The 11,385-nt window shown below is 48.9% G+C and overlaps 1 protein-coding gene across 2 annotated transcripts; it reads right to left on the reverse strand.

The window, feature by feature from the left end:
- Window positions 1-2,961: 2,961 nt before the first annotated feature.
- On the reverse strand, window positions 2,962-11,385 carry THNSL2 (threonine synthase like 2). Of its 2 annotated transcripts, XM_041715621.2 has the most exons (8): window positions 10,576-11,382; window positions 9,728-9,922; window positions 9,326-9,478; window positions 8,430-8,660; window positions 7,432-7,580; window positions 4,657-4,782; window positions 3,589-3,728; window positions 2,962-3,465 (listed from the first exon to the last, which is right to left on the reverse strand). In XM_041715621.2, exons 1-8 carry the CDS (start codon window positions 10,796-10,798, stop codon window positions 3,231-3,233), a joined length of 1,452 nt encoding a protein of 483 aa, XP_041571555.2. In that variant the 5' UTR covers window positions 10,799-11,382; the 3' UTR covers window positions 2,962-3,230. The 2 variants fall into 2 exon arrangements, with proteins under 2 accessions (XP_041571555.2, XP_030126358.4); XM_030270498.4 differs by lacking the exon at window positions 3,589-3,728 and having other exon boundaries at window positions 3,238-3,465; window positions 10,576-11,385.

Genomic DNA, 11,385 nt, shown 5'->3' on the forward strand with positions numbered 1-11,385 from the left:
TTAAAGCATTGGCTTATAATTCACCACATTGTGGGCTCCTCCCAGTTCATAAATGGAGTAGGAGGACGTGACAACCCAGTCAGTGGAGTAATTGCCCAAAGATCAATTCATGGGATGGCCACAAGCTGGAAGACGGGATGGACATTGTGACAAAGCACAGGGGAATGCTGGAGTGCTCCGCTCATGGGAAAGAGACTCCCCACCCACAGCTCCTTTGGGATTTTATATTCCTCTCAATTTTATCTCAGCCAGAGCAGCAGTCAGCGTCATTCTATGTCCCCCTTTAGCAAATAGATCTCTTAATGGCACTCTTAATGATTGGAGTGTTGAACCACAGCATGGCTCTGATGGCAGATGAAGTCCCCATGGGGCACAGAGGCAGATGGCTTAGAGAGAAGACTCCATATGTAGTCCAACAGATCCCAAACCACAGCAGGACAGGCACCCCAATCCCTTGCTGGACACACCAACTACAAGTGAGGTTGGCTCAGGACAGCAAGTTGCTTTGGTACTTGTGAGTTATTGAGTAGAAACTCCAGCTGAGCTATGACCCTATTCCTCTATCTCAACACATTGCATCTCTACCCCCAGACATTACTTTCTCCTTGAGGTAGGAATTGGGAACATGTCCCAGCCATGTCCCTCAGTGGAGGAATACAGTGTTCCCATGGAGTATGGTCACCACTCTGTGGGCTTCACTATCTCCTGGATGACCTGTCAGACGTGCCTGGGGTCAGGGACCTGAAACTGGAATTTTTGCTGGAGAAAAGCAAGAGCAGTTGATGGATGAGATCAATTATTTGACAAGCCTGTCCTGGGTTTGTGATCAGCTCTGGAAGGTACAGGATTAAAATACCATCAACCCTGGGAACATGTGAAGCTGCCAGAGCCTACAGCCACCCATCAGTGTTGGGTGAGGAGGTACCACTTTTTGTGTGACTTTCCTTCCTCCATTTCCCATCTTTCCACCAAACCAGGCTGACCTTCCCTCTCAGCCAGAGACCTAAGGATGAGAGAGCAGAGCCCCAAGCACCAGCTCTGGGGGCAGAGTGGGAGCTCCCAGTGTGAGAGTGGACACGGATGCCATGGTCCCTGAGCAGGTGGTGGGACAAAGCACACCCATGGGGCCAGGTGCATTCCCACATCCCAGGCACTGGGCTGGCACACGTGGCTGTGCATTGCCCTCTGTGGGAGCACAGCCCCCCTGCAAGCCAAGCCTGTCTTGCTCCCTCTGCCTTGGCTCCAGGCGTGGAACAGGCTTTTCCTGCTGTTCTTCTGCTTCAGAGATCTCAGAGAGGGTTTCATAGTGTCCTACCCTAAAAACAATCTGATTTGGGCTGGGGGAGATGTAGCATCCTCACCCCAGAAGGGTATCCTCAGGAACAGTTGAGAATTAAACACCTTTTCACCCTGCAGTGAGGCTGGACCCTTTACTCATCCTACTGCTTAAGGGGATGAGAGCATGGAACATATTTGTCACACTTTCTGCTTGCAAAAAACACCAGGATTTTGGCAGGCTGCAAATCCAGCCCTATTCACCCCATCCTTCACAGTGCTCCCCAGTGAGGGGTTGGGGTCTTGCCAGCTGGGTTTGCAACCTGTCACTTGGGTGCAGAACTTGGTGCAATTTCGGGGCTCTTCCCTCTCACAGGGTGTCTTGAGATATGATTAAGGGCGAAATTGCAACTGGGCCTGGCTGAGAACAGCAAGATTTGGGGAGGCAGCTGTTAAGGGTAGTGGGGTCCAATGAGTGTAACATCTGCATCAATGAAAGGAGAAGCTGATCATGGGGGTCAAAAGAGATCAAGAAATTTCTTATTGCCACCCCCAGAGACATTCTGCACCACCCCCAGTGCAAAGCCATGCTTTGGGGAAGGGTTATTTGTGAGGATGAAGGTGCAGCTTAAATAAGAGGTATTTTGCTGGTTTGGCTCTTCAAGGGTGAACGATGGCCTCATGAAACATCATTCCTGGACCCCACCTCTCAGCTGCTCAATCCATGCAAGTAGAGCTGTTAGCATCAAAAACATCCAAGTGCTGTGGTTTTTATATCATTCTCAGCTAAGCTGTTTCCCTCATCCCTGTTAATTGGGATGGGGCAGCCTCAGCCCCCACCATGGAGGAGGCACAGGTCCCTCCTCTCCTGCAGGGTTTCGGTGGGATGGAAGGAGGTGGCACAGAGCCAGCTGTGCCAGAGGGAGCCAAGGAAAAGGCTGCTTGGGTGCCAGCAAGGCAGCTTGCAGCCCAGGCCAAGCTTCCCACTCTTCCCGCACATTCTGCAACATCCCAAGCTGAATCACTTCACAGAATTTACTTTTAGCCTGTTAAATGCCACTAAACCTTCAAATTAATCCTCCCATTACAGGACTTCCTTTGATGTCAAAGGCGGAATTTTTTTTTGATGGCAAAGGGGGATTTTTTCCCCCTGGTATAATTATTTCTATTTTTCTTCCCCCTTTTTTAGGCACAAGAGATTCCTGCCAGATGCATGACTTGTGGAGGCAGCTCCCACACAAGGTATTTATGTATTTATATGTATATGATGAGAACGTGGTATTGAAAGACCTGAAGTTTCAGGCAGAAGATAAAGGGAATTTCCCATTTCCTACTTGCTACAGTGGAAGTTGCCTGGGAAGAGTCTGAAGCAGGACTAGGACCCAAAAGCTCTTTAAGATAAACTTGTCCAGGGAAAACTGCTAAAGTTTTAACTGGAAATCTGCTATTTAACACCATCACAGAGCAAGTTTCAATGCCTGGGAACAATCCCTGGTGCTGCTTAAATTACAGGGATGGGTAAAGCAGATCCACACCACTTTTTTTTTCCTATTGAGCATCTTGGGTGCTATAGGGATTGCTGGGCTGAACATCCCAGCACAGAGCCAGAATCACTGGATAATGCTCAAGAATCAGGCAGCTTTCAGAGAGCTTTCTGGAACAGCCAGTAATGATGGAATAGCCAGGTTTACTCAGAGTTTTAATCATTTTTTTCTGATTTATTAGGAAAGAGGGACACAATTGCAGTGCTCTTCACTGAAAATGTTATGAAATTGTCCATATAATTGAACTCTTTACTGAAAATGTTATGAGATAGTCCAATTACACAGGGAAGTGAATTATTGACCATAAATCATCGCATGGAGACTCCCAGCATAAGACAGGGCTTTTCTGGGAGTGGAGAATGAGCCCTGGGAGGCATTGTCCAGCTGTGCCCAGTAGTCAGTTCTGTGTGACTACCTGCCCTGGGGTGCCGACTGACCCGTCTGTGCCTCCCACTGCTGTGCCACAGCTTCAATCCGACCCCGGAGCACCTGTGTCCAGTCCTGTCCCCGCTCCAGGGGAGTGGATCTGGTCTCCATTGCTGTCAGAGCAGTGATTTCAGGGGGGATCTGGGGAACCAGGCCAGCTTGGAGAAGGGCATCCTGAAATTTGGCTGCAGAAGCTGGAGCCAGGCAACACCGGGGGATGCTGGAAAGGAAAGACAAGCACAGAAAACTTATGGTGTAAGCAAGCTGGGGACTGGAGATGCTGCAGGAGCAAGGGGATAGTCATGGTCCAGTCCCTAATGCTCCTGACCAGGGCTCTCCCTACCTGTGTGGCTGTGAGTAGTGGTAGTGAGCAGCCACGGCAGAGTGGGGGCACAGCAGGTACTGGTTCTCCTCCCAGCAGCGCTGCATGGCTCCCACAATGTCCTGGTCAGAGGCTGAGCACGATCCCAGGGTCTCTGAGAGCTGAGGGGAAACAGGGAGGTTTGCACAGGGCACCACCACCCAACGCGTTCCCAGCTGGCTTTGTGCCACAGGCACCCAGCAAAGCATGTGGAAATAGAGAGGCTGGAGGATGGGTTCCCCCAGAGACTGAAGGAAAAGGGGTTGCTGATGCAGCTTGGGGATGAGGCACTGCTGGAATAAACCACAGGGATGGAGAGTGAGCAAGGGGTTTCCCTCCACAGGTGCTGTGAGTGTGGATGGGCAGGAGCCAGGACTCAGCTCCTCATCTCTGCGCTGCTATTTCCATACTCTGAGGGAGTTTCTGAGGACTTGTACACCTCAGTGTAACAGCTCTTCCTGCTTTTAATAATAAAATTGTTTAGTATTTATCTTTCTGCAGCACAAGCAGGAGTGGGCACTGAGCAAAGGCTGCTCTCTGAGGGAGAACACATCGCAAATTGGACAGGAAAAGACAGGATTTTGTACCTGGCCCTGTCACAATTCAGATGTTTGGTTTTCTCTTGTATCTCTCTCTGCTTTATGTTTGTGCTCCCCTTTGCTGTAACAGTGAGGCTGAATTGCAATTAATTCAGCAGACCCACTCCCAAACACTTATTTGTACCAGCATCCTCTGTATTATTCCTCAGTGCATGGCCAAGGATAGGCCAATTTCATATTGCTACCTAAATAACTGAAGGTAATTTTTAAGTTACTTTTGTGAAGAGAGACCATTCATTAAAAAAAAAAAAAAAAAAAAAAAAAAAGGGGGGTTTAGTATCTCCATGCACACATATTGATATAAAACTGTTCTGGAGTCATGCTTACATTTTTGGTTGCATACTCTCCACTATGATTTTTTTTTTATTCTGAAAATGAATTGGAAATACCTGGTAGCAATAATCTTACACATACACACACAGGCACAGTGTTGTATGGATGAGGAACTGACCTTTCTGTGCAAATCCTCTGGCAGCTTCAGCCTTTTTGAGATATTGAATTGCTCCATCAGGGTTTTTATCAGGTGGCTGTCGGAGCCCGAGAGCAGCCAGAGGATCCTCTCCACGTTGTAAGGCTCCTGGGATAACAAGGCAAGAGGTGAGGAAATTCAAACGGGGTGAAGCATCCTTGTGGATTCTCTGATATCTGTCTCATTAGGGCTGAGGTCCTACCACTGTGTTTTTCTTGGTGGAAGCCAGGGTGGGCTTTTTGTCTTCCCTTTGCTCGCCTACACCCCAAGACAAGTCTTTAGGAACACAATGTCTTTTGAACCTCTGACCTGTCAGAGCAGTCTGACAGTGACCATCAGATTAAAACAGAAAATGAAGGGATGGCTGATGAATCAACAGCTTGACCACATCTGTACCATCGCTGTGAGGAGCCTAGGCTAATAACACACTGTGTATTAGAGAACCAGAAATATCCAGCTGTTTACTCAGTGTTGCAGATGCTGCTGTGAGTCACCCAGCTCCTGCGTGACTTAATGAGACACCCAGCTCCCTGCAGGGCTGGCTGATAATCTCCATGAATTTATAGGGTACATATAGGGCTCCACTGGCCTATATGGCTGTGTAGCAATCAGCATTGCAACACTGCAGCAGAACTCTGTGCAAGACCATACAGGAGGGTCCCAAACCAATTTCGCTGCCCTGCTTCATTCCTGCACATTTACAGGCACCAAGAAATATTCATCCAGGGGGTTTGGCTGAGATACCTTGTAGGGACAGATAGGACAAGGCCACCAATTTACAGAGTCCTCATCTCACCTCCTGGGCTCAAGTGCTGGGTTTGGATAAACTCTTCATAACTTTTAGCAGCTGACTGTGCCTGTGACCTTTTGTCACTCCATCATGTTCTACCTTGTTAAGTCATCAGGACTTACTCAGACTTTTGTGTCCTTATCTGGGTGTCTTATGGGCTCAGTTCTGTTCTTCATCTTCCCACCATCATCTCCCAGAGCCTCCAGCCTCTAATCTTCAGCCTAGTCTGGGTGTAGCCTGCCCCTTACTCTAGGCTGTCCCCTGTCTTAGGCTGTCCTAAGAAGATACAGGTCAGCATGCCTGGACTTCCATGACCTGCTCCTGGAGGTGCCTCCAACACTGTGCTCCTGACACCCTTTCTCCTGTCCTTATTTCTGCTGTTCCCACATTCTTCCCACATTTCCCCTTCACCCTCCATTCCCACCAGCCTTGTGGTTTCCATTACAGAACACTATGTTGACACCAGTAAGTTGAAGTGGGCCAGGGCACTGGTGCAAGTACCAGCCTCACCATCTAAGTAAGTAAGGCTTTTGCTTCCATCCCACACCATCAGAGCAATCCAGGAGAAGTTTGGGGCCCAGGTCACGGAGGGGACAAAGTTTTGAAGTGTGGATATGAGCTCTGTGGTTCTTCCTGACCTCAGGGACAAAGAACAGCCCCTGCCTGGCTGCAAAGACACAGTGTCTGCTGGGATTGTCCTGGGATTGCTCCTTGCAAGGCTCATCCACACCAGACTTTCTGCTTCACCTTCAACTTTTCAGGCAGCATCTAACAGGAAAGTTTTCTCTGCCTTATTTCAGTCTACAGAAGCAGCAACCTAAAGAGGCTGTGCACTCTCCATCTTTGAAGGTTTCCAACACCCAAATGGATGAAGCCCTGAGCAATCCCACCTGACCTGAAGGTTGAACCTGCTCTAAACAAGTCCCAGCCAGAGACCTCCTGAATTCTGCTCCAGAACAAATGATCTCTTTAGCTACAGAAATATTTGCATGGATGTTTCAGATGTGAGCTGAACAATGACATCCCATGCAGCCATGGAGAGGAATGTGCAGAGGGATTCACTCAACCAGCTCCTCAGGAATCTCAGGAAATCTCCTCACCTGATTCTGCCCCCAAGATCCCAAAATCTGGCACTTGCTGACCAGTGCTACTGAAGGGAGATGGGCTGAGAGAAAAGCCTGGTTACCCCTGGAGCTCTGAGAAGCCCCACAGGTTCCTGGCTCAGGAGGAAAGCCAAGCTGCAGAGCACAGCCTGATAATAGGGGCATAGGGACTTAGTGACTGCAAAGCATGGCAGTCCCTCCAGACTCCCAGGTCCTCCCAGTGTGCTTGAACAGCTTTCAGAAAATCCAGATAGCTTAAGGCCAGAGAGATACAACACCAAGGGTTTCCCACTTTGATCACTTGTTTGGAACCAAATCTAATCCCTGGGAATCCCAGGATGGGAATGAAAGGGGAGGTACGTGCTTCCAGGTGTTTGGTTTCTGTAACCTCCATGACTTTTCTTTCCATGGCCTTTCCCTGCCTGCTGGGACTTGTTTTGCTCTGAGCAAGCTGCAGGCAGCCATGAACAAGGCATTTCTTCTGGACTTCTCATCCTCCTTCCTAGTCTTTCCTCTTGCTCTTTGTGGAGCTTTTCAGAAGCATCAACAAAACCCTTGTGACATGATGGCATTTTTATTCTCTAGTTGTCACATGCTGTGGAAATGTTCCTGTCTTGCTAAGCTTCCACAGAACGAACCCCAGAAACCCAGCACTCAACAACAAAGATCAGAAAGTCAAGCCCTGAAAAGTGAGGGAGGACTCTGATCTATCTCATGTCAGCAGTCTATATAATAAGTGGTCAATATGAGTCACACCTCCTAATGCATCGAGTGGCAGAATTTTACAGGTAGAACAGAACACAAGATTTTAAAAAGCACCAGCAATATCTTCTGTTTTTGCATTTTGGTCAGCTCACTACATACCTGGATATCCATGGCTGATGCTAATGTAGCCTTCACACTCTCTGCCACTGAGAAATCTCCATGTTGAACAGTCCTATGAATTATGTCATTGCTGTTCACCACAGTAATAAGACGAACTGGGAGACCCATTTTCTGGGCAATACAGCCAGCTAGGGAAAAGAAGTAAAAAAAAATGTATAAGTGCTTGATGAAGAAACATTTGAATGAGACTTAGCAAAGAAGTCATTGTACAAATTGATTGAGCATCTAATTCAGAAGCAGACACAAATGATATTCCCTAGTGGACTCTCAGATATCTGACTTCAGTGGTTTGGTAGAGTACAGATTATAAAATCCAGGGATGCAATGCTCCACCTGCCATTGTACACAGACCCTTGCTCATCTCCACTTTTGCTGGTGGATAGGCAGGGGACAGAGAGTTCAGGCAGCTGACTGGCACACAGGTGAGTTGAAGATTTTGGGCTTTTCCCTCTCTGATGGCAGCCTGAAAGAGGCGTGAATATATAAAATCCTTTATTGCTTTCATAAGGGAGTTCTATACCTATTTTGGGACTGAGGCAATCAAGGACTCTCATTTAGAAGGCCAGATTATGCAATTAAGAGTGGTTCTCCTGACCATGCATTACCATGCAAACCAGTGAGGACCAGGCAGGACTCCACACCTCTGTTAATGTCTCACTTAAATAATCAGAGCCACAGCATTTTCCCTCTTTTCTGCATCAAACACATTCTGTCCTCTCCTAATGTGCCCATCCTCAAGATAGTTAAAGTCATCATCAAAGGGTGGTTTGGGTTTTTCTGCACCTTGCATATCATCAGTGACACCTAAATTGAGTAATAACCATATATGAGTAATAAAATATAAGTGGTTCTGAAGAAATCCTACCAGAGAGTGGGTGTTTTAATAAACAGCAATACCCAGTATCTGTAAAGTGCTTTTGGTCCATAGATCAGAGCATTCTCTCTCTCTTATCTAACCCATCTCTTTTTCCCTTTACCCGTGATATTTCCTCCTCCTCCCGTTGGCACAACAATTTCCACTATGGGCAGCTGGGTGGTATCCAGGGATGGGGTGCACTGAAAGTAAGCATAGAAGTAGTGGGCAATCTGCACCATAATCCTGGACCAATTGACAGAATTCAAGCTCATCAGGTTGTATTTTCCAGCAAAATCGACATCAGCAAACAGTTCCTTGATTGGCTCATCGATTTCATCGCTGTTCCCATGAGCTGTCAAAAGGAGAAAGGAAAGATTAGATCTGCCAGCAGCAGTGTATCAGGCACGAGGTGTTTCTGCTCAGAAATAGGGTTGGTCTCAAGCCCTGGGGCTTGCTGTGGCCAGGAGTTGCCCATCTGCCCTGGGGGCTGTGTGAACCAGGGCCTGATTGGCACCCTGTGGATGTCAGGTGGTTTCTGACACAGCACTCTGGGCTCTTGTTTCTACCAAATATAAACTGGCCAGGAAGGCAAATGCTGCATCCCCTTGTGAGATGCCAAGGCGAGACCAGGCTGAGCAGAGGAGTTCATGGGAACCCAAGCAGCTCAAGCACCCAGTGGTGATGCCAATCCACAGGGATGGCACGGTGGCAGGAGGTGGATCACCCATGAAGGCAAGAGGACAGAGGGAAGGGGTGGCTCCAAATCCTTTTAGTGACAAAAAACAGTGCTGAATTTAGTGTTTGGCTGAATTGAGGCTTGGACCAACCACTGCTTGGTTGTCAGCCTGAGGATGTTGTGTCCTGTTAGCCAGATGTCTGGGCATGGTGATAGCAACAACCCAGCTGGCTGCAGCTGCTAAAGCTGCAAACCCCACTGAGCAGCCCCCTCAGACTTTTAGGGTCAAGGTTTTGACACAGCACAGCCATAAAGTGGACAGTCCAAACAGCGGTGCCAACCAGCAAAGACGTGGACATTGTCTTCAATGACAGTGGTCATCTGTAGTTCCTGTATCTGGGTGCAGAACCCCTTGGGCAGCAGAACAAAGATGTCCACATTCTTCTGCCCTCTCACGCTCTCGATGGCCGAGCTCCCTGTGTCCCCTGAGGTTCCTGTTTCAAAGTGAGGAAGCACCAAACAAAGCAAAAAATTGCTGTGTCAATCTACCATGCATCACTGCTCTTTAAGAAAAAGATGCAGAGATGCTCCATAAGATGTTTTTGGCCAGAGCAGCCACCTTGGTATTGCCTGGATATTATGAGGCAATACCATCCTGGGGCATCTTTGGGGATGGCTGTAGGATGATGGCTCTCCAGGTAAAGACCTGCCCAAGAACCTTTCCTCCAAGGATTCATACTCACCCACCAGAATATTGACATGCTTCTGCTTTTTCTCCAAGAAATACTGTAAAAACTGTCCTGTGCAGGACAAGGACAAGTCCTTAAATGCATACGTAACACCATGCCAGAGCTCCAAAATGTTCAGCCCATCTTTCAACCTGGACAGATGCACGACATTCTTGTGCCTGAATCTGCTGAAGGCCTTGTCGATCAGCTCTAGAGGGAAAACGGTTAAATGGCCTGTTAAATTAAAGGAGTGTTTTTCTGACCCATGGCTTCTTGCATCTTTGCTCTTTGTGCTCATGGGTACCTTTCTGCACAAGCAAAGGCTCTCATTTGCTGGTGCAGTGACAGATACCAAACAAGTTGTTTGTGGTTATTAGGAATGAACCAGCCCAGCTTCATGCTATTTGATAACTCTGTGCTAAGTAATCCCAGGGGACATGCCACACAATCAGCAAAACTATATTAAAACATAAAATACAGGAAGCCCAAGTTTTATACCAACGTGCCATCGAGACAGAGGCTGCAGCTGCCCTCTGGTGGAAAAGATAGCTCATAAGTGTTAAAAACAAAAAACACATCTCAAGGCAAGTGTGAAGCAGCAGAAAGTCGGGGAGGGAGCCCCACAGCGAGCAGGGCCACAACATCAGCTTATTACTGTCACCAAAACCTCTATTTTTACACAGGGGACACCTTTTCCACTAGTGCCAGCCAGGTGACAGAGGAGAGCAGGCTACAGAAAGGAGCAGGCAATGTGCAGCAGGCTCCTTCTCTTGGGGGCATGGATGGGGGAAATGCAGGCAGATGCATCCAGACCCCCCAAACCCTCGTTCACATCCCCACGAGCAGCTCCCTGCTCAGCTCACCATTGAGCGCGTTCCGTGGGACCAGCGTGGCCGGGACGAAGAGGGAGCACAGCTCCTTGACCAGCTCAGGGTAGGACAGGCTGCTCCACCTTTGCAGGATGTCCCTGTCCAGCGAGGGGATGCGCTGGGGCATGAAGAGCCCCCCATCGGGTGCATAACCAGAGAAAAGGGCTCCCTCAAAGTCCACGGCCTTCGTGCCTCCCCGTGTGCTGACATAGTCCATGGCTGCTGGGGAGGCACCGCGATCACTGCCAGCACCCCAAAGCACCCCCGCACCAGGAACAGTCCTTCATCCCAAAACAACTCCAAAACTTCCCCCGCGGGCAGACAGCGCTCCCCAGGGAACAAACACCTCCTCCCCCAGGAAGCTGGAGCAGTCAGGCTCAGCGCAGGACACTCGGCATTTTGCAGGAGGGTGGAAAGGCTGCCTGGGATTTGTGCCAAGCTTGGAGCCTCCTTGTCCCGCTTTCCCTCCACCCAGCCCGGGGAGACACTTCCCGCCTGGGGAAAAGCCCTGACGGCGCAGAAGTCGCTGTAGAAGCACGTCACGAACCTTTGTGGGTTGTTTGCAAAAAAAAAAAAAAAAAAAAAAAAAAAAAAAAGAAATCGCTACGTTTTCAGAGGAGCAGGCTGATTTTGTTCAAAGGGGTTAAACTAAGGACAGGATTTGACGCAGCGCAGGAAGGGCTGAGCTAAATCCTCCGGAGTGGCGCAAATCCCGCCGCTGCTGCCTCGTCTGCCCCGGACCCCGCGGCTGTGTCCGCCTCAGGCGCTTGGGCAGCGCTGCAGCCCCTCAGCGCTGCAGCCCCT

Source organism: Taeniopygia guttata, chromosome 4 (assembly GCF_048771995.1).
Source record: "Taeniopygia guttata chromosome 4, bTaeGut7.mat, whole genome shotgun sequence".
In the NCBI taxonomy this organism is placed as follows: Eukaryota; Metazoa; Chordata; class Aves; order Passeriformes; family Estrildidae; genus Taeniopygia; species Taeniopygia guttata.

Bases quoted from the DNA above. Each gene is read 5' to 3' on its own strand.
- THNSL2 (XM_041715621.2), bottom strand. From the start codon at position 10,798: ATGGACTATGTCAGCACACGGGGAGGCACGAAGGCCGTGGACTTTGAG. The intron at 9,923-10,575 runs GTGAGCTGAGCA...TTTTCCCTCTAG, and splicing joins CCCACGGAACGCGCTCAATG to AGCTGATCGACAAGGCCTTC. The intron at 4,783-7,431 runs GTATGTAGTGAG...TTGTTATCCCAG, and splicing joins CATCAGCCATGGATATCCAG to GAGCCTTACAACGTGGAGAG.